The 27,027-nt window shown below is 41.2% G+C and overlaps 1 protein-coding gene across 7 annotated transcripts; it reads left to right on the forward strand.

The window, feature by feature from the left end:
- The first annotated feature begins 753 nt into the window (after positions 1 to 753).
- On the forward strand, positions 754 to 26,549 carry LOC102942631 (V-type proton ATPase subunit S1-like protein). 7 transcript variants are annotated; one of them, XM_043546810.1, is made up of 9 exons: positions 5,988 to 7,237; positions 11,182 to 11,227; positions 15,085 to 15,125; positions 16,009 to 16,070; positions 17,048 to 17,093; positions 17,833 to 18,065; positions 21,447 to 21,497; positions 22,712 to 22,955; positions 24,224 to 26,549. In XM_043546810.1, the coding sequence occupies exons 5-9, from the start codon at positions 17,088 to 17,090 to the stop codon at positions 24,524 to 24,526; spliced, it is 837 nt and encodes a 278-aa protein (XP_043402745.1). In that variant the 5' UTR covers positions 5,988 to 7,237; positions 11,182 to 11,227; positions 15,085 to 15,125; positions 16,009 to 16,070; positions 17,048 to 17,087; the 3' UTR covers positions 24,527 to 26,549. The 7 variants fall into 7 exon arrangements, with proteins under 7 accessions (XP_043402742.1, XP_043402746.1, XP_043402743.1 ...); XM_043546807.1 differs by lacking the exons at positions 5,988 to 7,237; positions 11,182 to 11,227; positions 17,048 to 17,093 and adding exons at positions 754 to 1,533; positions 15,552 to 15,790 and having other exon boundaries at positions 16,009 to 16,094; XM_043546811.1 differs by lacking the exons at positions 5,988 to 7,237; positions 11,182 to 11,227 and adding an exon at positions 754 to 1,533.
- Positions 26,550 to 27,027: the final 478 nt, after the last annotated feature.

A 27,027-nucleotide genomic window follows, 5' to 3' on the forward strand; every position in this document is an offset into this window, starting at 1 on the left:
ACATGACATCATCTTTAATTAATGATGAAGCTTTAATTCCTGGAGACTCCAGGCCAATGCTGGAGGTCTGGCAACCCTACTTGGTGCTGCTGGGCAGGTGTGATACAGGCAAGGGGCCTGCTCCATTTCTGCGGGCGAATGTGTGTCCTTGCACCCTCCCTCCCAAATTCTGGTGCCTACCCCGGGCTCCGTTCTGATCCCATTGGCATCAGCGGGAGGCGGCATGTGTGCAGGGTTTCACAGAACCAGGACTGGAAGGGACCTCAAGAGGTCTTCTAGTCCAGTCCCCTGCACTCATGGCAGGACTAAGTATTATCTAGACCGGGGTTCTCAAACTTCATTGCACCATGACTGCTTTCTGACAACAAAAATTACTACACGACTCCAGGAGGGGGGGACTGAAGCCTGAGCCCACTCAAGCCCCACCGCCCCAGGCAGGGGGGCTAAAGCAAAGCTCAAGGGCTTCAGCCCTGGGCGGGGAGCCTGTAACCTGAGCCCCGCTTTCACATAGCCAGCCTTTGAGTGTGACCCCCTCCCCATTAATTAATTTTTTTTATATATTTAACACCATTATAAATGCTGGAGGCAAAGCAGGGTTTGGGGTGGAGGTTGACAACTCGTGATGTCCCTTGTAATAACCTCGTGACCTGTTCAGGGATCCTGACCCCTAGTTTGAGAATCCCTGATCTAAATCATTGATGAAGATATTGAACAGAACTAGACCCAGAACTGATCTCTGCGGGACCCCACTTGTTATGCTCTTCCAGCATGACTGTGAACCACTGATAACTACTCTCTGGGAATGATTTGCCAACCAGTTATGGACCCACCTTATAGTAGCTCCATCTAGGTTGCATTTCGGTAGTTTGTATATGAGAATGTCATGCGAGACAGTATCAAAAGTTTTACTAAAGTCAAGATACACCACATCTACTGCTTCCCATCCACAAGGCTTGTTACCCTGTCAAAGCAGCTAACAGGTTGGTTTGATACCATTTGTTCTTGACAAATCCATGCTGACTTACTTATCACCTTATTATCTTCTAGTTTGGTCTCATATTGCAGCATTGCCAACCCCAAGCATTCAGAAAGCATGAGCCAAGGGTCCCCAGAATCACGAGGTTGGCTTACAAAGCACACAGTCTCACCAGATAACAACACTCAGATGTCTATTCACCTTCTCATGTTTATGCCTTTGGGAGGTCACGTTTTCCAGGTTTTCTCCACAACCACAAGGGAAAGAAAGTTACATTTTTTAGGTACAGATGAGATTCTCACATACCCACTGTCATAAACATACAGCTAAGGGTAGCATAAAATCCCTCCTTTGCCTGTAAAGGGTTAAGAAGCTCAGATAACCTGGTTGTCACCTGACCAAAAGGACCAATAAGGAGAGAAGATACTTTCAAATCTGTGGGGGAAGGTTTTTGTTTTGTGCTTCTTTTTTTTCCTCTCCGGGACAGTGAGGAACCAGGGTAGGGAAAATACATCTCCTAAAGCCATACCTGAACTAAGCATCTAAGATTACAAATTGTAAGTAATAGGAAGGAAATGCGTTAGATTATCTATTGGTTTAGCTTGTGAATTTTCCCTAAGCTAAGAGGGAAGTTTATTCCTGGTTTTTTTGTAACTTTAAAGTTTTGCCTAGAGGGGAATCCTCTGTGTTTTGAATCTGATTACCCTGTGAAATTACCTTCCATCCTGATTTTACAGAGGTGCTTCTTTTACTTTTTCTTTATAATAAAGTTCTGGTTTTGAGAACCTGATTGGTTTTTAGTGTCCTAAAAACCCAAGGGGCTGGTCTGTGCTCACCTTGTTTACTCTCAAGCCTCCCCAGGAAAGGGGGTGAAGGGGCTTGGGGGGATATTTTGGAGAAACAGGAACTCCAAGTGGTCCTTTTCCTAAATCTTTGTCTAACTCACTTGGTGGTGGCAGTGATACTGTTCCAAGGAAAAGGAAGAATTTGTGCCTTGGGGAAGTTTTTAACCTAAGCTGGTAGAGATAAGCTTAGGGGGTCTTTCATGTGGGTCCCCACATCTGTACCCTAGAGTTCAGAATGGGGAGGGAACCCTGACACTCACGAGTCCAGGAGTTGAGTTTACCAGAAAAACACCGATATTATAAGACTTACAATAACATCACAAAAGTTAGCGATACTGAGCCCATGAAGGATGGTTAAAGAAAAACAACCCAAGCCATCTCCATCTGTTATAGCTGAGGGAGTTAATTTTGCCCTGCATAATTTATTCATTCAGCTTCTCCTCTCTTTGCTTCTTTAAACTGGTCAATGAGTTCTTATATGCTCTGCAACTAGACACGTTCATCAAGTTAATGTCCTATGTTTGTCTATTCTCAGTGGATGACGCTAATTAACATTGCTGGATTGTTTTCTTTTAAACTTCACTCTGGGGATCAGTTTTTTTTCAAAAGGAGGCCAAGGAACCTAACTAGCCATTTATACATGCAATCATTCCACTTAGAGCAATCTTTTCGTCAGCCTCCTCACCATGATCTTCATAAGACGAGAGAAGTTCTCGTTGGCTTGCCATATCTGTGGATCCTTGTCTCCCACATTAGATTTTTGTTGAGTTGCCATTGAAAGGATGAGTTTATATTTCATTTGCTTCTTTTTAGGGATTGGACTTGGGCTGTAGACAAGCCCAAGGTTTCACACTTGGTAATAATGGGCCATTTCTCTTCTCTGGTGCTAGCTCGTGCCCATGATGTGGGATGCTTCTCCTTTTCAAAGTATTGGTGGATGGGAAATAGAACCACAGATCTGGATTACCTCCACTTTTGTGTGTTTTAGGGAGCAGTGGGGTGCAAATTTGGGTGCCTGCCTTTGCAGTTGTGGTTCCAGTGTGAAACATAGGTTGCCTTTGGTTTATTTCTGATTCAGAAATCAGCTCCTTCAATTTCTGCAAGCCTGAGAGTTCCCATCCTGTGGAGGCCTGTTAGCAAGGAACAGGGGCCAGTCTGTGTGGCAAATACTAAGGGTGGGCTGTGCTATTTGTGCATGTTAGAGAGGGTGCTGGCAGAGGGAGGTCCATGGGTGGCTGAGCCTCTCCAAACAGCCCAAATGGCCCCGCCCATGCTCCGCCCCCAGGGACTCTCTTGATTCCCAATGGCACTCTTCCCCTGTGGCCGAGCTGGGGCTAGCGGGAGCCAGCCTATGGCCAGGGACTCCTGGTGGCTCCAGGGCTGGTGGCCCTGGGGGCTGCACTGCCTGCCCAGTGCTCAGGGCCACACTGCCTGCCCTGCCCGGGGTGTAAGTGTGTGGGAAACAAGCTGCTGAGGGAATGAAGCTGATTTGTGGAGCGATGAATTGACACAGAATCCCAGTTTATGGTGGGAGTGAGAGTTAGGCAGCATGTGGGTAGAATGGTTGGTCAAAAGGAGCCTTTTCCTAGAATTTGTATTAATTTTTGCTACTGTACATTCGGACCAGGTTCTTACATGCTCTTATGTAGCATTTCTGGAGCCGGTTCATTATGTGTGGCAAAACCAGACCTCCTTGGCCCAATACTTATTAATGGAATATAAATAAATTAAGAGCATGCACCTTTTTATAGTAGTCTGTCATCGACTTTGGTTGTAGCATCCTGTTTTATAAACTGTTTGGCTCCCAGCGACCTAGTCCCTGGTGTGCCATCTGAGCTGTGTGTCAGGTAATAAATAATCACTTCTAAAGTCTGCAGCCTTGTCAGTAATAGACTGATATGAATAGGGAGAATATGTTAAGGGCTGTTATAATGAGGAAGGTGATTAATAGTTCTCATGTCCACTGAAGGCAGGACAAGAAATAATGGGCTTAATCTGCAGCAAAGGAGATTTAGGTTAGATATTAGGGAAAATTTTCTAACTATAAGGGTAGTTAAGCTCTGGAACAGGCTACCCAAGGGGGTTGCGGAATCCCCATCATTAAAGGTTTTTAAGAACAGGCTGGACAAACATGTCAGGGATGGTCTGTTTCCAGTGGAGTTCAACCCTCTCTGGTATTGTTCATTCAGTCTTTCCGGAAATTACTTATTACTGAAGCTCATAAAAATACTTCTAAGAGCATTTTTTTCTTTGTGTGGATTGTGCAATTTGCATTGAATGCCAGATATTATCAAAAAATTTCCCAGAGGAGGAGGAAATGCCCAGTATTTGCTCTGGAAGGTATTAATCACGACCCATACTTCAGATTAGTACAGCACAGTGTTAAAGGTAGGTATCATCATCGTATGTCTTAAGCGTATAGCCAGTGTAAAAGTCAGTACTGTATACTTTTCAGGAACAAAGTGAAGCTTAATATAAGTGAGGTGGAATTGCCTTTCTTCTTGGTTGTGGTTATGCCAAAGCATTTTTATCAAGCAAATGAATACGCAGCCCTCTCTCTACAATCACATGCACTCTTGTAACACAGTATTCATCATATGCTAAGAAGGCCATTTTCTGTGGCAGTCCAGCTAAAATGTTGGCAGCATATGACTCAGGAAATATAAGGACTAGAAATGTAATTTTTGGCGGGGGGGGGGGGGGTGGAATCTCACATTTTGGAAACTAAAAGGGCTAGAAGATAAGTTATTGGTTCAGTGAGTACTGACTTAGTCCTGGCTTACCTACTGTTGTTTAGGAATCATTCTCCCACCAAATGTTTCTCCAAAGTCTTGTCTTTATACAAAAGAACAAACTGCTGTAATAGGATGCCCAATCTAGTGATTTATATCATACTGGTTTTCAGTTTAGCATTTTTCTTTCACAGCTCCCCCTCCCAAGCCATATGTTGCAGAGCAGTTAGAAAATAGCAGTCCGTGTGTGAAATCTCTGAAAGATACAAGGGTGAAACCTAGCAGTGTCTTATTTTTTGCTTGAAATAGTTTTGTAAAGAAGGCAGGAGGTAGAATTTCATTTCCAGGAGATAGGGATTATGGGTCCTAGAAAGTTTGACAGGTCTATAACTTTAACGGCTGTTCTTATTCATTTTTGAATACATATGTGGCCCCTTCTTGTTCCCTCAGTATAATTTAAAACCAAAATCTGGCCCTGCATTTCTTTGCTGCAATGTTTCTTTTATATTTGGGGCCACAAACATCTGTGTGCTTCAAAGAAAACATATATTGTTTTCAGCCAGGCCTTGCATATCAATTTATATCTGCACTTCCTTCTCTCTTTTTTTTTTTCCATGCTGGGATTCTCACAAAAGAAGTATCTGGGGTTCCCCTAATTGGTAGTAGTAGCAGTACTGAACACAAGCTGGCGGGAGATTTTAAGATTAGTGTACATTCTTTGTATCACTCTAGGAAAAAATAATTAAAGACGGTAAATCCTTGAGCTTAATGGTTGCAGATGCTAAAGCCCCCGGCATAATCTTATATCTAGAATGCATCAGACTGGAGCCCTTAATCAGTCAAGTAGGGTTTACTTCTGTGATCACATCAGCAGATATCCGATATTAGCCGCCCAGTAATATGGGATAGTATATATATTCCGCAGATTGGGCCTCATCTGAGGTGGCTTGTGATTGGCCCCCAGTGTGAGTGTGTAAGTGGGGAGGGCCACAAAGAGTCTCTGCCTTTTGCTCTGTGCCCGGGGATGGATTGCAGTCTCTGTCTGGAACATGAAGGATAGAGGAAGGGGGAACCTAACCTCCTCCCGGGGCATCAGCTCCCTAAGTAGGAGAAGAGAGAGGCATGGGGGATTGAGCAAGGGGGAGCCTGGACTTCCCTCAGTCATCAGCAACAGTGGTAGCCTCTTTGGGATGAAAAGGAAGAAACTCTGAGGAGGGAAAGGAGAAGCCCTGTGAGGAGAAGAGAGTGGAGGCACTTTGCTGAGAGGGATTGGGGGGGGGGGGTCAACTCAAAAAGGGAAAAGAAGGCAAAGATTTCTGCGGGAAAGGAGAGAGTGTCCCAAGGAGGTGGGATGGGGAGAGAAGAACAGAGAAAGGTGGGGGCTCCAGGGTCAGAGATGAAGAAATGAGGGAGTGGAGAGAGAATATTGAATAGAGAGGAGAGCAGAGAAGAAGGGGAGCAACGAGGAAGAAACAACATGGAATGAGAGAGAGCAACAGTTGTGGAGAATAAGAACTGGAAAAAATATGAAAGTGATAAAGAATTGGGATCAGCCTTATGATTTGAGGGGTGCTAGACAAAAGTGGGACTCGTAAATTCCTGTAAAAGAGGTTGAGAGAGGGACTATTGAGTTGCCTCTCTGTCTGGTCCTGCAACTGTAGAGGGAGACAGGGTCATCCCTTGCTTTGCAGAGGTTGCATAGGACGCAGAGTGTGTAAAAGAGTGGGTTGCCAATTGACCACTTGCTTTGCTTGCACCAGATCATCCCCCACATCATTCCAAAAGATGGCAAGGTTTGAATCCCCGTGGATAAGGCTGCAGGTCCTGCTATCAACCCTGGCAAATCCCCAAGGATCCAAAGGAACTCGGGCATCTCAAATTGGCAACCTCCAAAATGCATCTAAAAATCAATTGACAATTCTGTAAATTTTAAAATTAATTATGATTATAAAACCTAGTAAAATAGAAAGAGCACCCACAAATTGGTGCCATTTCCCCCCAAAAGAGGTCTTTATCCTCTCTTTATCTTACTTTCCACATCCGTAAATTTGGGATATTTAACTGTTTCTCAAGGGTGTTATGAGGCTTAATTAATTAAAATGTGACCTTCTCAGCTGAGTGTGATTACAGACAGTAAAGTCACATTGTTATTTGAAATCACCCTTTTCTTTTTACGAATACAGACTAACACGGCTGTTACTCTGAAACCTTTTCATGGCATTTTCAAGGGAGAGGTCAACTAAAACAATGAGTAACCTGTGACTGGCTCTGTTGAGCTTTGAGGGTTTTTTTTTTTTTTTTTTTAAATATTATTTATTTTCTTAAAAGACAGCTCACTTCCTAGCTCATTAGGACCCAAGCACTCAGTTCTTTTCTAATCATTCATTAACATGAATAATAGAGTATGTCAGGGAGAGTAGCTTAGAAAAGGCTTTTTATGTTTACATAGTACATGCCAACTGATGCAGTAGGAAATGTTGCTTCCTATTGGCTGGAGGTGCTATCCATCACATGATATCTGAGAATACAGGCTCTGATCTCTTTGCTAGAACAGATGTGCTTGGTCAGGAGAGGTAGATTCCTTTCTCCATGGAAAAAAACATCACTTTTAGCTTTTTACTCCTCTTTTTATGTGGAGGATTTTCAGTCTCTGTGGACCAAATGTTTGTAAGAATGGATGGAAGGTCAGTAATTTGATACATTTCAGCAAACTACTTTGGTGAAGCTGAATGTATGTTTTAAATGTTGTAGTTTTGTAATTTTACTTTGTGTCTTATGCAACTAGATTTGATCACAGTTCAGCATGGCAGCACAGGATTAGAATATTTTTAGTTTTAAAACATCTAGAACTCATGCAGAAATGAACCTTTTCAACTCTAAGATATGAAATGTTACCTCTTTCAAATTATTTTATACATACGCCTAAAATGGTCTAAAAGGGCATATGCCCTAGTGATCTCTCTCTTGGTTACATTGTAATGCTTTTCTCACTTTTTCATTCCAAACCAGTTGTTAAAACAGAATTATAAATAAAATAGCAGCAGAGGTGCCAAGAAACAAGGGTGCTAAAATATTCCATTATGGGGTAAAGTGAATATTATTGAAATCTAGGTTCAACATTTCAAGAAATATTAAACTGACAAAATTGTTCCTAATCCTAAGTATTTGTATTTGCCATTGTCTTTGAGTGCATTCTATTTTTTTTTATATAGTATAAATAGAGGGCACAGAAAATGACAAGAAAGAGAGAGTCCTTTCTAAAGCCAAGCATTATAAAAGTGAAAATAGCCAAATTTAATTATTTGCATAATGTCTCACTGTCACTAATAACATTCAGATCAAATATGCTGATGATCACAGCTGGTAATAAAGTCTGAATATTTTGGGCAACATAGCATGTGGTGATTTGCTTAAGCTTGTATTAAGAGATCTGTGAGTCAGTTATAAATACTACAATATGTTTTCATTGAAATAGTTTATTTTCTGTTCTCATCTGGCAATTTCCAAATTAGTTAGTGCCTCCCTAACAGTTTCACTTTTCTTTGATCCATAAGATGTTCTAACAGAATGGAACTAATTGAGTTTTCACACAAATTTTATAAGAAAAATTAATGAATTAAGGCCCAGTCCTGTTCCCACTGAAGTTAATGTAAGCTTTGTCTTTGACTAAAGCAGAATCATACCCTTCGTATATTAAGTCACCAAGAGTAATACTGAACTCAGTTTCTTTTTTTTAAAAAAACAAAGCTCTACATTTTTGTCACTTCTTAGGTTCTGGTCCTAGAGTCCTTATTCAGGCATAATCCATTAAAGTCAGTGGGAGTTTTGCCTGAGTTGGAACTGCAGAACCAAGTCCTTAATTGTGAAATTTCAATAAAATATAAAATAATTATTTAAATGTGGGTCTCTGAAAGGTATGTTTCCTCCTGTGAAATTACTACAAAAATAATACAGTATAATTTGAAAGGCATGATTGCTTCCCTCTGTAAAACTAACTATCTTTGTAGGGATTTGTTTGTTAATGATAAGAAATAAAAAAAACCCTCTAATAAAATATTTTTCAGTAAGAGGGTTCCATTAAAGAAACCTACATTTTGGGCCTGATTCTGATCTCACTTACACTGGTGTGCAACCAGTGTAAGTGAATTAACTTCAGTCAAGTTACTTGTGGTTGGTGTAACTAAGGTACGTCTACACTGCAAATAAAGGTGTGATTGTGGCATGAGTAGGCCAGGGACCCTTGATACATACTTGGGTTGCTAGCCTGGGTTGAAGTCCATCTTCACTACTATTTTTACCCATGCTAGCTGGATTAAAGTTAGGAAAGGTATGTCTACCACTCTACAATCACATCTTAACTTGTGGTGTATTTGTACCCTAAGATTAGAATCCGGCTCGTGGCTGTATGGTCCACTAGCAAACTTTTTTCTTTTACGCATTACGTTTGATTTACCTGTGGCTGAAATGTTATTTTCTAGTAAAATATTGTGTAAATAATTGAAACTAGTGCGCTAGGTCAGCAATAGTGAGACAGTTTGAAGTTGGATAACGTTAGTGGGCTGCACTGCTTTTTGATATGTTTTTAAGGAGTAATGAAGATACTACAGGAGCGTATTTTATTTTGAACATTGTGTTATCCAATATAATCTGCACTTCCAAGTGATAGTATTCGGTAGTAATACTATAGATTGTATTTTGTGTTAATAATGTAGTTCCCTTAAACTGCCTTATCTGCTGAAATGAAAACTACACATGGCAAACTCTTCCTCACTTGATCATTCCTAATTCTTTTTGCAATCAATAGGCTTACACATGTGAATAAGGGCCACTCACATAAAGGTTTTCATTAGTAGGCCCGAAACTTTTACATGAGCTTTTTCAGATGGAAAAAAGACTTCATTACCTTATAGACTGATAATGTCGTCTGATAAGTAGGAATTTGCACTTCTTTATTCATATAATCTTATTTAGTTGGGTATTACATAGTGATTAGTCATTCCAGTGCTTTGTATTAGGGCTAAGCCAATTTCAGTTGGGCTCCTGACAAACTTAGAATGGTAATTTCAGCATACAATACAGACATATACTCTGGACATGGAGCAGTTATTTTCAGATTTGCAATTCTAAAGAAGGGCCAATGTTTTTAACACATGAACTATATTTTATACTGAAGTTGAAGTATTTAGTTTAAAATAGGTGGAAAAGTGACCATAAATTCAGGGGTTATTTCATTATACTTTTAAAAATTGCTCCAAATGTGTTGCAGGTCTATTCACTCTTTGTGGAGTTTCTTATAGTTTAATTTCTAGCTCATGATCCTTTCAGCCACTAGTAGAGCTCCAGAAGCAATAGTCTCAGCTAGTTGCTGTCTGTCATATTTACATTCACAATGTTATTACTCAGAATGTTGTTATGCACAAGTCTAGTGTGAGCCCTGAGAATGATTAAAGGCATTTTCATTTGTGTTTGCACACCGTTTTCCCCATGATATTTCTGACCTACAGTTTTGGCAGCAAGTTTAAAAAGCAGCAGAAGAGCCATGAAATATGCTCCAAATGGTCCATCATGGCCAAAATCCTCCACACATTGAGATCTACCCATCAATATTATGAGGATAGCCTTGCTCCAGCAGATCTCCTTCGAGTTCCCCAACTTGTCCTTTGAATTTGAATGCTGCCGATCTGATGGTGGTAGGGTTTTGGAGAGCCACATCTGCCCGACTCAGAGACAGCATTCAGATAGTGCACATTCCAAGCTGTGAGTGCCTTTACAAAATATTATTTACAATAACCAGTAGAATTGCTTATATCCCCTTACATTTACAGTCAGAGCAAATCCTGCCATAAACTTAATCTTGCTATAAACCATTCAACATCCCCTCCCAACCTGCATCCTCCCTGCTCCCTCCTCAGATGTCTATGGAAAAAGATGAGCTTTGGAAGGATAACAAACTGGGCTCTTGGAAACCACAGGGATGCCCTGCAAGCAGCTCCCTTTCTTTTACACTGAGGTGGCTTCAACTCTGCCTCCTCCATTGATCAGAAGCACAGTAGTGTAGCATGAGGAGAGATCTGAGGTAACTCAGGCCCAAACCATTCAGGACTTAGTTGGGCAAAACCAGCACTTTGAACTCTACCTGAATAATCTTTCCAGCCTATGAACGTCAGCCTTGTCCAGATTGAGTCTCACACCAGCTAGCCTGTATTCAAGTCCCAATCTGCTGCAGACACAGGGTTGTTCTGTTCTAGTGGATGTGATATAATGGCGATACCCAGCTGGGTATCATCAATGTATTGCAAACACCACAGACCATGTCTATTTACTAATTCTCCCGGAAGCCTCATCATATACACTAAGCAGAGCAGAATCCTGTGGTGTCCTGTACAAGAGAGTCCTTGGTGTGGAGGAATAATTGCCTATAATTACCCTCTAGGTCTTTCTGTATAAGAAGCAGCAATGCCACATCCAAGTGTTTCCACCCCCTCCTGGCAGGGACCTCACACATACCAATGATACTTCATGATCAACTGCATCAAAAGCAGCTGACCGATCTAATAAAATCAGCATAAACATGCTGGGAGGAGATCATCAACCAATGTCACCAGTGCACTTTCTGTCCCATACACAGGCCTAAAACCAGACTGACCAGGGTCAAGGGAAACTGAAGAGTGCAGGTATTGCCATAACTACTATCTTCTCAAGTATGTTTCTCAGAAAAAGAGAGAAATTTACATAGCACTTGCCTGCATGTAAGCAGTAATGAGAAGTAATAGATAATGAAGAAATCTCAGGCTCCTAGTTGCTATGGTGACTGGCACTCTATAAATGCCTAAGATGCACACACCTTAATATATACTGAAGGTCACTTCACTGACATGCCCGCCACGTTGCTACCTACCTCCCAAATGGAAATGGTCATGTGGCTGATGGTATTTGTCATAGTATGGTATTCAGCAGTGTCTCACACATCACTCTTGCCAGTGAATTCCTCGCTGGGGTACAACTGTTTCATTGCCTGTGCACATTCATCTATTTTTGAGTGTCTTTCTGCTGAGAGAGGAATCTTGATGTCTGCATGAGCAGCTTTGGTACATTTTTGCATGAGACATATGGGCGTTAAATTGTACTTGTCACAAGCTTCCAACCTGAAATCATGGGCCTTGAGGAGTCCAATTTCAGACCGTTCTGTTAGGGACATAACATATGCATGACTCCACATGTGAGTATGTCCCTTATCCTGCCTGTTCTTCTGACATGGGAGTTGGTGTTGCATATTGTTAGTCTTCCTCAGAAACGTATTCATTTTTTACTTGACACAGTCTTCATTTTAGCCCCATTTGGGATGCGAGACTTCTGGGGGGTGGAGAGGCAGATGATATTTTACTAGCCCATAAAAAGCCCGCTCCCACTATGTGAGGGAATTAATTGAATTTTGCAACCTTGCAGTAAAGTGTTCTAACATGAACATTTAGTCTGAATGGAAATACTGGGCCTAGAACTTTAAATTTTATATTCAGTAAAATAACTGTATGGTAAGTCATTTGCCTTTAAGTTTTTGGCATGCCTATTTTGGGGCTTTCTCCTCTCCCCTCGTTTTTATATACATTACCATGAAAAATGTCAATAACTCTTGCATTGCTGTTGCTTGCCACAAGATACAATGTTAGAATACTAGAAAAGAAAAATATGTCAAATCCTCAAGTCGATGTTCTGCTCCTTTATTGACTTGAGTGGTAGTTTTACCTTAGTAACCACTAACTAAAAAGAGAGGAAACAATCCAGGATTTGGCCCACCCCAGTCTTTTCTCATGACAGACCAACAATGTGTGAGATTTAGGGCTATTTTCTTTCATCAAACCGAACTTTTAGAAAAGTTGGAGCCTGGTGTGTGGGACTGATAAATGCAGCAGGGCCAGACCATCACCAGCCTTTGTGTAGGCCAATGTAAGAAATTTCCCCTATCCTTGTGTAGCTCTGCAAGAGTCTCCCACAATAGCAGTGTCTGCACTCTGGAGAGTACAGCAAGATGCTTGCTCCTGCTCCTCTGTGTGGACCAAGATGCCAAAAGAGGGGGCAGAGTGGGGTCATGCTTGGTGCCCGTTACTTTCAAGGGATCTGACCAACCTTTGGTTAATTAGGAGACAAGAATAATTTCACTAACTACTGAAATATGCTCACCTCTGGTGTGAAACTTGGACATTGTTTAATACTGCTCAACAACATTAACCTAGAGTATAGAATAGCAAGTGAAGAATAGTGGGCCAAATTGTGCTCTTTCTTGAAAGTGTGCAACCCTACTGAAGTCAGTGGGATTGGACATGTGTGACTAAGAGCAGAATTTGGGTCATTGTATCTAATTAAAACTATCTAGGGTGGATTTTAAGTAGGTTCTTCCAGCCCTAATTAGAGTCACAGGCTTGGAGCGGAAGCTTAGCTGGCTTTTGTACTTGGTTTATTACAGTTTCTGAGAAGAATGGCTGCTGTTTTCTTGCTTCCTCCTATTGCAGCAGAGCGCAGTCAGCACAGTGGTTGGAGCAAAGCTGTTCACCAGTCCTTGTAGTTAGGGACAAAGTGACAAGCTATAATACAGAATCCACTCTAGTTTGTTCAGTTTTCCCTTCGGGTTTGAGGATTTTGGAACTGAACACAATGGTTCTATTCCGTGTTACACTGAGTATGCCTGAAAATACACACACTTATTGGGGAGGAACAGGTATAAAGACAAAGCCTCCTTAATAAATATTAAGGATGAAATTCTGGCTCCACAGAGGTGCATAGTTAGGCACCCTAGAAGTTTTACCACTGAATGTAGCTGGATTCTCTGATCTGCCTGAGCTGGGCTTGGCACAAGAGCAGGAGGGGAGGTGTTGCAAAGGTGGTTTAAAGACACCTTTATGCTCCTCCAGACCTGGAGGTAGCCCTCAGCGTAAGTTAGAATATATTGTTTGTTTTAGTTTAGGCCTTGCTGCCATTAGCCCCAAGTGATTGTTCTGGCAGCCAGAGAACGCCAGGGCATAGGGATACCCTAGACATGCCTCCTTTTCCTTGGGAACACCCCTGCTCTGAATGGGGGTAAGACGTGATCTACAGTTGCTATGCCCAGAGATTCCCCCCACCCCCCTTACACAGGAGGAATCCTCAGGGGGCTGGATCCACCAAATGGCCAGCCATCATGCAGCTAAGACACTGGCCTGCCATGCTTATTTTAATACCATTCAAGAAACTAGCCTTTAGAAATGTCTTATTTGTAACTTACTTGCATGGTGGATTTAAATCTAATAAACACAAGGGAAAAAAAAACAACCCATGGACACATGCTCTCAGATGAAGTGGCTAAGGAGAAACTCCTTTGCTCTGTCCCTCCCCAGTCACACATGGAGTGAACTGAGATGGTTTCACGTCACAGGAAACCAGAAGGACAGGCTGTGGAGAGTCAGTGCAAGGGGATCATCAGCCCTTGCATGCAGTGGAACTGTAGACCATTTGGTTCCACCCACAAAGGAATATTTTTGCAGTGGGCCTCAGGAGAAATGGGCACATAGCCAGTGGATCAGCATCTAAGCAGATCGACCAATCAATCCACCACAGGGAGGCACAATTGCTGAGGAGGCTACCAGAGGACTGAGAGTGTAGGAGTGTCTACACTTGTGTCCATGGGATTGGGAGGGATGATTCCACCCCATACGCTATGAAGCAAACCTGCACAAAGCCTGTTTGCTTGGGCTTTGACCACTATAAAAGATTTGATCCTACAGGCCAAATCATCAGCTGGTATAAATTGACACAGATTCACTGACCGCAATAAAGCTGTACCAATGAAACCCACTCAGTGTCTGGGCCTAAATGTTTTAGGAGGCTAATGACAGGTTGTAAATTTCAGGAGACTGACAGTAGTTTTAGGCAGGCATTCACTCAACGTTTTCTTGAGCTTTTCGTAACAAGAACCTTGCCTATTGACTTCAGTGGGAGGATGTTTGGCACCATGAAGGATTGTTCCTTTGTATAGCCGTATATCTGGGGGATTATGTTTGCTCTTTCCTGAAGTAGGAAAAAGTATTTTAGGGTTTGTATATTTTCCTAAATGTGCTGATGCTGAGGAATGCACAGCGCTGGCTTTGTTCCCCCTTGATCTTGGGCTGGCTGTGAACCAGTCAGTCCCCCACTGTAATTTGGAGGAATCTGAAGATTGATCTAAATTAAAATAGCTGACAATATCCCCAGTGGGCTGATACAGAAAGCTAGGGTCATTGGGGAGGATGGAGGTGGGGGGGGAACCCTAACCTTTCCTTGGCCACAGCTTCCGTTCTGTCAGTAGGGATGGGAGGGTTTAGGAGCTCACGCTACATCAAAAGAGCCTCCGATATTGGGATGACTGTCGTTCCTGGGTATGCTGGCTTTTGGCTGTTTTGCATGTGAGTGCACAACTGTTGAATGAAACATTACAAAGTGGAACTCTCCTCAGGAAACTTGGTTCAAATGTTAAATACAGATATTGTACACTAAAGATTTTTCTCTGTCTCCTCTGTTTCAGTTCACATGCATTTTCAGACCAAGAGCTGCCCCAAAGAAATGGTAAGGCTTTTAAATGAATTGGCATGCACTGATATTGTCTCTGTGAGCTGCATAGTATGCCCTTGAATCCCACACGCAATTTCCATTGAAGTCATTGAGAGCTCTGGCAAGGAATAAGAGTATTATACACACTTCACAGTAAAATCCTCCTTAAATATTCCCAGTTAAACAATTAGCCCTGTTAAAATAAAAAATGTATGGATTTCCCCAGAGCAATGGGTGTGAACTTGATAAAAACAAAATAAAATATTACATTTTTGGCATCAATTGAAAACATACAGGGCCAAATATTCAAAGGATGCTGCAATGAGAGTATACACACAAACTAACATCATTGTGTTGTCCCCACAAAACCTTGCATTTGTGCAAATCTGTCAAGTAATTGCTCACTCGCCTACAGTTCATGTGTATCTTTATCCAACACAGGCTTGAAAATCCCCATTTGTGCATGCAGGCTCATGCATGTTCCTTGAGTGCACCTTCCTTTGAAAATGTGGCCCAAAGCATGAAGAAACAAGGAACTCCTTTTAAATGGATGTAAGGTGGATGAATTTACAGCACCACGGGTTAAACCCTGAAGTTCTTTTCCATTGGCATTTTACCTGAATAAGGGCTGCCGGATGTCTCTAAGAGGGGAAAAAAAAAAAAAAAGATGTACAGCAATGGTAAATTTGCTAGAAAATTGATTTGTGATGGGCAAAGATGAGCTCAGTGTATGAGTATTTTTTGCCCCAAACTGAAATATATTTCATAAATCTATAGAGCCCTCAAAAGGTGCATTGGCTGAAAGTCCATCTTTGTTTGGAAGAGGACATGCAGCATCGTGCATTCTTAACGTATCACTCGTTTTCCATTTATACTCATAACTCTCTTTCTTCTGCAGACCGACATTATGAGGGTGGTGTGAAGCCAAAACATAACTTAAAACAAGTAGCAATTACACAGGTATGGAGTATCAGGAAACTGATTGTAAGTTATTTCATGGCATAATTAGTTGTATTTTAATTATTATTTTCATGAGATAACGATCAACCTTGTCTAATTATTGTGGTACAGTACTGATTTCCCACACTGTAGTCAGATATTCGTCATAATGACTTGATCCGGCTAGTTGCTGATTAGTTCCTGGCAGGTGCTGAGTCACCTCAACATCCATTGGAAGTTAATGAGAGTTCAGAGTATTGACACCTATGTAGAGGCACTGAGCATAGGATGCAGGATTTTGCCTGTATGACTTGGTGCTGAATATCAAACGGAGGGAAAAACTGTTGGTTTATTAAATTCAATGGGCCTTTTGCCTGAGTAAGGACCATAGGACTTGTCCCAATACACACCTAAGAAAATAAGGTTTACATTTCAGGAATTCTGCAAATGTTGCAATTTAATCTAAGCAAGCTAATGAGTAAATGTAAATGTTCTGCACTATAACAGGGAAGATGGACAGGTTTTTCTTTTCCTCAAGATACTGTCATAATAATATAGTAATCAATGATATTTGTTGGTGATTGTTTTGTAAGTTCTCTCCCTGTCTTCTGCAAACATCTTCTTGTTTTAAATCACAACACTCAGGCCGTCTTGTTGTGCCATATGTCAGACTAAGTAGCACAGGAGTCTTTTAGGCTTAAGCTAGGAGAGTTGGTATGCTAAATTTACTAGCCAAGACAAGACTTTGTTGCTTAACTGTAGCTATCCAGTCTGATAAAATGATGTGTGTGATTGGGACACAGAATACTTGTCTCATATGAACAAGACCTAGTGGGTAAATTCCATTCTCAGTTACACAGATGCAGCTCCATGGAAATTACAGCTATATTATCATATTCAGATATGGCAGGTCTGCACACTGGAAAAAATTCTCATTGTCTAAGAGTTAGAGCTAAATACTGAAATCTTTACTCACTGACATTTTTATTTGTTTATAGGCATTTCCATGGGAGCTTTGCTTGACTGTGGAAGTTGACCATGAGGGTTCCGTATCTTTATAGTACCTGTAGTCAATGTCCTAACTTTGAGACAAAATGCAACACTCCCTATTTTTAAACATATAAACTAATAATTTTACAAGGGAGTCCTAACTCTGACCAGGGTCCTATGTAGAAGCTATCTAAAAATTTGCATTTGTTTAAAAACAGTATTGGGCCAGATTCTGCTCCATTACACACATGCAGCCTCATTTGCTTCCCTTGCTAAACTGGCTGATGTCTGTACAGTACTTTCAGCATGTAGAGCCTGATCCTTGACCCAAGCTAAATCCCTTTTGCAATGCTCCAGCAGAACAAAGGGGACTTTAAAACTGCCCTAAAGGTGCAGCTGGGAAGTGTCCTGTTGTAGGGGAATCCCCTTTCGGTGTACAACTGGCTATGCCAGCTTTGCTACACGCCTTCATGTAAGGGGTGTTCTGTGCTGGGTTGGAGATGGATAGGAGGGGCTGGGGTGGGAACGTCCAGTCTCTAGGAGGCTATTACAGTCAATGTAAGTTACATCAGCTCTCTTGCTATGCTTGTGTGTGTGGACCTCTGCCATCACCAGGACTGGAGGAGATGGAAATGGTGTGTAGAACCATCTTTGTCTCCCCAGCTGAGTAGCACTGAGCATGAGCTCATTGCAGCTGAGAACTGGACCCACTGGGTGCTATCCCAATGCTATTGTTCATTATGTGATGTGGAGAGTAATTCCTGCAATAACAATCTTTTATGTGGTTTATTAGGTGGTCAGTTACAACTTGAGCAGAAAAGGACAATCCGAAAGAGACTCTTGGAGGACATTGCCGCACAGCCCTGTGAATGTCACCGTTAATGGAAGTCCCTGCATTCTTTTCTGGGCCAGGAGAATAATGATTAAATTTAAAAATCACACGAAGCTGGACTTGACAGAGAAGACATTTGGCGTTCATGCAACCGTGGATGTTGGAGATTCCAACTGCAGTGAAGACAGTGCAATGTAAGACTACATCCTACTCCGTGATGGCATCAGGCACTGGCGGGGTTGCTAGTTAATTCTGGGGGCACAGCCTATTGTAATATGGGATGGAGCTACAATGCTCCAGCGGCACAATGCCTCCTAAGAATTCCCTCTGTTACACTGGGGGAAAAGACTAATTTTCTTTAACCCTTTAACGGGGTGGCTGGCATCCTTTTTCCTGTGTGGCCGGCCAGCTCTGCTTGTGGGGGTTGAGCCCTCACCGCATATGCTCTGCGCTCTCCCCATGCCCTTTTTGGAAAGTGGCTAGCCGGGGTGGGGAGCAGCCTCTGCGCTGCCCTGAGTGCAGGGACTGTGATTCTCAGCAGCCTTTATACTGGCTGTGCAAGGGTGGTAGAGGGTGATTATGTAAGGTCTGGCCATAATTCAACCCTTAATCTGCGACATTTACTCACATGGAGTAGTCCCTTAGTCCACACATGGTCCTGTTGAAATCTACGGGATTGCACCATTGCGTAAGATGCTATTCAGCATAAGGGTGGAAGAATCACACCTTTAATAAGCAAAGGCAAGTAAAGCTGTATGTGGCTATAGTAATATTACTAGTTAGCTATATAGCACTTTCCAGCTGTAGATCTCAAAGCACTTTACAAAGAAGGTAAGAATAATTGTCCCCATTTTACAAATGGAAAACTGAGGCACAGAAGGTGACATGCAGTCACCCAGCAGGCCAATGGCAGAACAAGGAATCGAACCCACATTTCCTGAGTGCCGTCACCACTGGGCCATGGTAGCTGAAATAATTAACTTTTCAACAAGTGCCAAATTAACACAGCAAAATCCATCTATGCTATCGAGTAGAGGACGGATAACTGTGCTGAAAACCAGTTGCTGTTCTAAATAATCGGAGTCTGACTCATGAATGAGCTGTGTTGTGGAAGGAATAGAGAGAAATGAGGAAGAAATAATGTTAGTTTTCAAAATAAAAAAAGTGACGCATTTCAAAACAATAAGCCTGTCTGCCAGTGGAGAGCCAGCAACCTCCTAATGTACATGGACCATTTCAGTAAATTCCGTATCCCAGTAGAAAACTGCACAAATGTGAAATGGTTTGAAAGGCAATGCACAGTTTGAAAAAAATCAGTGATTTAAAATAATTCATCTATTCAGCATTTTCAAATGGAATCAAAATAGCTGGTTTCACTTTACAGTAAATAGGGAGATAAATAGAAAACAAAATCCTGTAACTTTCTATCAATCTTAGGTACATACATGGATCCTCTTGCCTTAGTGCCTGGGTGCTTCACAGTTGTTAGTGTATTTATTCTCACAACAAACCTGGACTGTAAGGGCAGTTTAAAGTCATTTGTTGTTATAAAATAAAAATATTTGGGACAATTTACTGGTCAACAAATAAAATAACAGTAGGCTACTAGAATATAGAGCCTTCTGCCTCAGCTCCCATGGAAAAACCTGCTGGAAAGGGCCAGGAGATAAATTTTACAAGATGTGTATCCTGTTAGTGTGGGCTATTGTCTAAGTCAAGAAAAAAATATCACTTTATTCTAGTCAGCATTAGGAGATGTATGTCAGAGCATTATGTAAACTTTCTGACCAAATCCTTGGAATCTCTGCTAGAGTCCTGCTATATATTAACAGAAAGCCTTTTTGGTCCGTGTGCTTCTGTCAGCCTTTAAGTATTAACTGAATTCCCTGCGTGTGGAAATCTATGCTGTGCAGATAAGAAAATAGATAATCAGGCTCCTGAATCCAGCATTAGCCTCACAGGAATTGCGAAATAGAAACCTTGGGCCAGATTCTGAGATGCATTGTTTCCACTTGCTGCTGCTGAGGAGAGCGGGGGAAGGGTGGAAGCTCCCTTTCTGCTCCTCTGATTTTGGGCCTAAGGGCTGCTCTAAATTTTGCAGGCTGCAGATAAAGCAGAATTCTGTGTACTCCACCTCATCCCCTCCCACTTCTAGCAAGGCTCTTACATCCCTACTTTGTTAAGGGAATCCTCTGCTCTGCCTTTAGATCAGCACAAAGCATCTGGACCTGTAACCAAGGATTTGGCCTCTTATGTGTTTGGACTTACTATATGTGTAACACAAACACAGAGGTAGATTATTGTATGCACAGAGTCCTGTCCCAGGCACTGAATTTAATGTGAGGTTCAACTGTGTGGTATAATCAGATTGGCACAATTTATGTCTGATTTTGTTATAATTTAAGCAAGTGAGGGTCTGAAATCCTCCTCCTTGCTCACTGGACCGAATTTTGGGATAGTGAGTTAAGTGACCTTTGAAGAAATTAGTTCTGCACTTGAAACCCATCCAGTCTTGAGCCAGTATTAAATTGTCTGACTAATCATGCTTTTAATTTCCCTCCACCTTAAGTTCTAAAGTGATGTATGTGTATGCATGGTAATTCACAGTGTAACAATCAGGGCTGGCTCTACCATTTTTGCCGCCCCAAGCAGTGGAAAAAAACCCAACCTGTCGCTGCCGAATTGCCACCACGGCGGAAACACTGCCGCCCCAATCACCTGCATGGAACGCTGGTGCCTGGAGCCAGCCCTGGTAACAATATCTAATCTTAGATAAAGAAAAGCACAACGTTATGTCAACAATGAAAGTCAATTACACAAATGGTTTCTAAGATGCAAAATGGCATCGTTAAATAAAAAATCTGTATGCCACAGAGTAATGAAATGTTGGATCTGTTAGCTTGTGAGAAAGTAGAAAGATGGTACTTGGAGCAATATTTACATAATCAAACGGCTTTTAAGGCTCTATTTTAAATTTGACCTAACAATGCTTCTTACTGTGGTAAGCCACAGCTGTCCTCACTGACTGGACAATAAGCTGGATAGAGCTCTGCTACAATCAACATCTTTAATCTGATTCAGTGATGTTGTATAAATGCAACACTTTGAACTCAGCCATCATATGGATTTGTAATACTCTAGCAGGGTCTATGAGACAAAGAATGGGTTATATTATTGCATTAATGAAATACTTGTATCTGAGATACCAAGGTGATAAATGCCTTCTAAATATATATAGATCTGGGAAGGAACACATATATCTCATCTGACTATGCTCTAGGTACACTGATGTTGAAGTCAATAGTATTTAACTACACTCTTAAAGTGAAGCATGTGGTTAAGTGCTTTCCTAATGTGAAATCCAGACCCCACTCAAGGCAACAGCAAAATCCCCATTTACTTCACTGGGACCAAGATTTCATTCCTGAAGTTTTTTCATTGACTGCAGTGGGATTTGAATAAACCCTCAAAATACTGTCTGTTATAACCATGTTTTGATCTTTTGATGAATGTCAGTTTGGTTTTTTCCCTTTAGATTTGCATTTCAACTTGACATTGTTTTCTTTTTGATCTAGGCTTTCACTTAAGTTTGGTGACATGGACAACCTCAAGGGGCTTGTTATTAGGTAGGTTTACAAGATAAGGATAAAGACACTTATTAGAGTATCAAACGTTAATGTCTACTGAATGACTTGTAATGCAAGCTGTCTGGGAAATTAACTGTGAGAAGGATTATGTATCAGCAAGGGTTGTGAGTCAGATTTGTTAATTATATAATGAAGTATAAAGCAGACAATTATATTTTATGGAGTTTGCCTATTTAAATAAATTTTCTTTTTGTTTTATTTCCCCCCCCCCCCCTTTTTTTTTTTTTTTTTTTTTTTTTTTAGATAAGTGGCCTCGCTGCTGCACTGCAGGCTCCCCTCATCTAGCTGGGCCTGCTGATGGTCCACTGCTTCTTGTGACTCAGCCCTCCAGCCAGGTCATCTACAGCCTCAACCCTTCCAGAGTATCAGTGTCCCCAAAATAGACAGTGTTCAGCAAATCTTACTCATCCATACAATGTCTTCAGCCCCCCCTGGGCTCCTCTTCAATCCTATTCTTCTTTCAGAGTAGCAGTTTTCTCCCCAGTTTACACAGCAGAACTCAAATACCCTCAAACAAAACCAAACATGTTAACTTACTGGTGCCCACCCTGGGCTTGAGCTTTTCATCCAGCTGGCTTCTCCCCAGCTCCCCTTTCCTCTTCCAAACCACTAATCCACGGTGCTACCTCCCTGGAACCTGGCCCCTACTTCAGAGCTACATGTGATTTGGAAAACTATATTTACACGGGAGCGCAAGCTAGTGGCAATATGATGTTTTCTAATTTACCCATTGCTTGGCTGAGTTAAGTTTTTTAACCAGTGGAATTTCTTCCATCTATTTTTACTTTGTTTTCCTTTGTCAGTTTGCCTCTCATCAGTCAGCTATCTGGGCAGCATATGATCTGTAACAGCAGGGAGGGAAGCAGAATGGATGATATTCCCCTAGTGCTGTTCCATAATTAGGCAGTCAGAAGATGCTCAGGATTTTTGTGACTCCCTTGCTTAGCCTGGGACCAGTCCTGATGACCAATGATTTTCTTCAGCTGCAGCAAGAAGGAATCAAAAATTATTTTCCAGACTCAGGTCTCCCATATAGCGGCAGAAAGAGCCAGATCCTTCTCTAGTGTAAATTGGCATAGATCTGTCGACTTCAATGAGTCCTGTAAGGCTTTTCTACATGCTGGATTCAACAATATATGTCCTCACTTTTGCAACTTTACTAATTCTCTCTTTTTTTAAAAAATTATTTTCAGATTTTTATTGACAAGCAGTTATTACAAGCTGTCTGTTCAGAACTGGTTTAATTTATACAGAATACAGCTGCTTTACAACCATTCTGTGCAAGCGACATTTAATGCAACCAGAATATATGCTCCAGCAAGTTATTCCTATCACTGTGAACATGTGAGCAGCTTGCAGAGGTATGATGCACTCCTGATTCCCAGCTCCGCAAATGATGTGTCCAGGCTCTGGGAAGTCACTTTTATCGATTTCCAGGTAATAAGATGAAGTTAAGCCAAGAAAATGTCACAGGTGTGCTGACTGGCACCTCTAGGCTTTGGTGCCAAGAAAACAATGACATACTCCAGAGATGGATGAAGGAGTAGAAATTGAACAGAAAAGAAGATTTAAAGTCTCATACTTAACTTCATGTTAAGTGAGATGAAGGGCTGCACTGGTTTGGTATCTAATTTCTTCTTAGGGATATACTTCAGCACAACACATAGGAGTGTCACCTTCTGCTTTACATCTCTGTACCTTTGTTGACAAATGGTTCTTTGTGTATTTGGCAATTGGGCTCGTAAGACCAGCTTCAGTAGAGCCTTCATTGAGCACTGTCAGCAAGTCTCCAACTGTCCTTGCATAGGACCTGCTGCTCCAGCTGACTGTCAATCAGCTGGGAAAGAAAGTTAAGTGTTCCATAGTTCAGCATTCTGTGAATAGATCACACCTGGGTCTGTTTCCGAGGTCAGTTCAAGGAGGATTTTTTACAACAGTCATTGACCCCATCTCCTTATCAGAATTAGGGGATAAGCTCACCCAGGAATGGACCCTTCAGCTAGGGAGGAGCAAAATAAATAAATAGAGGATAGGTAAGAAGGGGAAGATGAGGGTAGCTACAAAAGAGGGGAAGGTCTTTAAACCCCCAGAGCAATCTGAGACAGGCAGCCAATCCCATCTGTCTTCTCTATGCATGACTGCACAGCATATTTACTTCACCCTAGAGTTAAAGTAACTCTCACTTGTTTGCAGGTGAAATTTATAGTCTGTGTGGGCCAAATTCAGACCAGATGTGAATGCAAAACTGCTTATTTCAGTGGAGTTGCATCCACATACACAAGGACTGAATCGGGTCCCACTATCTAATTATTAGATGTAGGCAAGTGTTTTCTTGGTCATTTTTTGGATACCTGTGTCCATGTTTGTATAATCAGACTCCTACCAAACAATGTAAACCAGAGTTATCAAGCTTACAGTTAAATTTGACTTAGCTCTCAAAAGTGATCACAGAAGATTTTGTTTAAAATCAAACTGCAAATCATTTGGGCCCCAAAGCCAAGGGGATTAGAATAACTGGCTGTTTCTAAAACACTGACATGAATAAATTGAATGAATCAAATCCAGCCAGTGCTGCTAGATAAAAATTTTTTATATACAACCATTAGCTTAAAAATTCTTACATAGTAATAGGAGCAAAATCATGAAGTGCCCCCTAACCAGAAAAGTGAGGATTTTTAATATAAATCCTTTTACTCTCTTAACAGATTCAAGGCTTTAACATTGAAGGAGGACAGTTTGCTTATGCCAAAGATTGTGCATCCTTTTTCTCACCAGCAATTTTGATGGGCTTGATTATGTCACTGATTCTGCTTCTAGTCCTGGCCTATGCTCTCCATATGTTGATCCACCTGAAGTCTCTTGATAGCCATTGTGAATGCAAAGCCTCTCCTGCCTATTTTGTACAAGTGAAAGACAGTGACATGGCAGATGAAAAAGAACCACTGAGAAGCAATGGAAATGAGTCCTATGAACTTAGAAGTCAACAGTTCTGTAAAGTCTATATTTAGAAGAGTGGTGTTTGTCTCATTCAGGCTATTGGTATTTTCTTTCAGCAATTCTGTCCTGTTTAGTTGTATAGTAGCTAAAAGTGTTCACCAAATGATTTATTTGATCAAAGAAAAAATATAATCAGACGGCTTGTTTAGCCATTCTCTGGCTTATTTCTTGAGAGCCAGTCAAAAGATGTCTTGGAAATCAGAAAAATAGAAAAATCTCCCATGGGAGTGAGGGAATGAACGTGGTGAGAGTCTGCTCTCATATTACAAAAACAATTCATTACAGCCACCTTACAAACACTGAACGAGGAACTGGTAACAGAACCTTAGGGTTAAATAAAGATTAATAATATCTCCTAGCTCATCCCCTCAAAGGGTGATATTTTTCCTTATCCTGTATTTTCTGTTGGTCTATTCAGTCTGTATTAAGTGTCCCTGGCAAAACAGCTCCCATCCGTTCCTTAGAAAGTATGTGCAACAGTATAAATAGATTCCACAATTAGAAGTCTTTGCTGATTCTCATCTTAAATTTTCCTTGTCTTAATTTTATTCAGTTATTCCTAGTTTTATTCCCCTTGTGCCATCATAAAAATCCTTCTCCTCTTTGTTTATACTCTCCACATACATAAAGACCATTTTAATATCATCCCCTACCCCAGCGAAATGGTGATGGATCTTTGGAACTGTGGCATCTCAAATGTTTTTCTATGTTTTGACATGAGACTTACTTTGTTGAGGTGGTGGTGGAGCTGTAGACATCTGGCCATAGGCTTTCCCATACTTCACCTGCTGAGCTTTAAGCTAAAAGAGAGATTATGGGTTTTACATGCTTTAATTCTAGGCTAATTTCTTTACAACTAAATCCTGTCCGTCTCCCCTACAAGACATGGAAGTCACAGCTACATGGTGGTTCTATACCTGAAAATACATATAAATTATGTTGGCTGGAAGCCACCCAACAGTGCAAGGGGTATTTAGAAACGAGACGTAATTTTCACTTCTCCCTCCTGTGGGAGATTAAGGTTTCATCTTGTCAACAATGCTATCAATTGGCAGTGCCAGGGTTAGAGGACCCAAAATTAGTTTTAATTTTGCTCTTGCTCCCAGCAAGAAGGAAGGTGGTAGTGAGCTACCCATGTTGCTACTGGGCCAAAGTCAATCCTGAAAGAATATTTTGGCAAATCTTTTGCAAACCGAGATTTAGTAATCAACCCTCTTTTTAATTTTAGAGAAAAGAAGCTAATCAATAGAATATGTTCTTTCTAAACTCTAGTTAAAGATGGAGCTATTTTAGGGTTCCTTGCACTCACGGAGATATGTCCTAAATTCCTGTTGGGAGAGCATTGCCGTCAGACGATTCATCAGGCCCAACAACACACAGACATGCTGGTGAAGTCATTCTGGAGCAAGTGGTTCACTGAGTGAGGCACTTCAAAAAGATCCTTGTTGAACAATAAGCAGGAGTAAGCAACAAGCTGCAGGGCACATGATAAAGCTGTCCTCTAGGCTATGACAGCCAAAGCACACTCTCATAGATGAAGATGATCACGTCCCGTAAGACAAAAATGTGGATTTGCACAGTCAGTCTGAGTGTTGCAGTCAGAGCATTTTGAGGGTGTCATATAAACAACATTTTAGAAGAATTAGGACATTCCACAGCTCTGGTTCTAAAACAAGAAAACTTGATCAAAATTAATTGGTTGCTTAAAAATAGGCTGAACTGGCACAAAATGCCAGTCTGCCCGTCCAACATTTGCTTAAGATCAGGTTTTAGTACCATGAAGAACCAATTTATATTTGTTACAACTAGGGAGACCAGATGTCCCGATTTTATAGGGACAGTCCCGATATTTGGGGCGTTTCCTTATATGGGCTCCTATTACCCCCCACCACCTCTCCCGATTTTTCACACTTGCTATCTGGTCAGCCTAGTTACAACAAATACATATTAATACTACCATTCTTTGTTTCAAACATGATCTGCAGAACATATCAGGCGTATTACTTGGTATAGAGCAGTAAACATAAAAACATGTTAGTTTTCTGTAAGTTTATTTCATCCCTTCAGCAGAAGAAAGGGTCAAATGTAGAAACTGACCCAACTCACTTTGAAGTCAATGGAAAGGCTTTCATTGTCTTCAGTGGATGTGGGATAAGGCCCACAGTTAGTACATTCAGTTGTTACTATCTGAGTCAATGGTTACACTGAATTAAATGGATCAGCAAATCAATATCAGTCATATGTTTTATCTGCTCTAGTTTAACCTTTACATAATTGCATCCACAAATCTAGAAGGATTCACTTATGCAGGAGTCTAAGGGAGTTCAGGTGATGTGTAAGCTATTGTTATTTGTGGAAAATTCATCGTCTACTGTCATCGGAATTTTATATAGATACCTAAAGGAATAATCAAAGAGGAGATAATCAAGGTCAGGGATATATAGATATGGGTCCATTAATTAGACATAGCACCCAAAGGTTGTAGACTGCAAAGTTTTGACCTGTAGCATTC

Source organism: Chelonia mydas, chromosome 5, assembly GCF_015237465.2.
Source record: "Chelonia mydas isolate rCheMyd1 chromosome 5, rCheMyd1.pri.v2, whole genome shotgun sequence".
Lineage (NCBI taxonomy): Eukaryota > Metazoa > Chordata > Testudines > Cheloniidae > Chelonia > Chelonia mydas.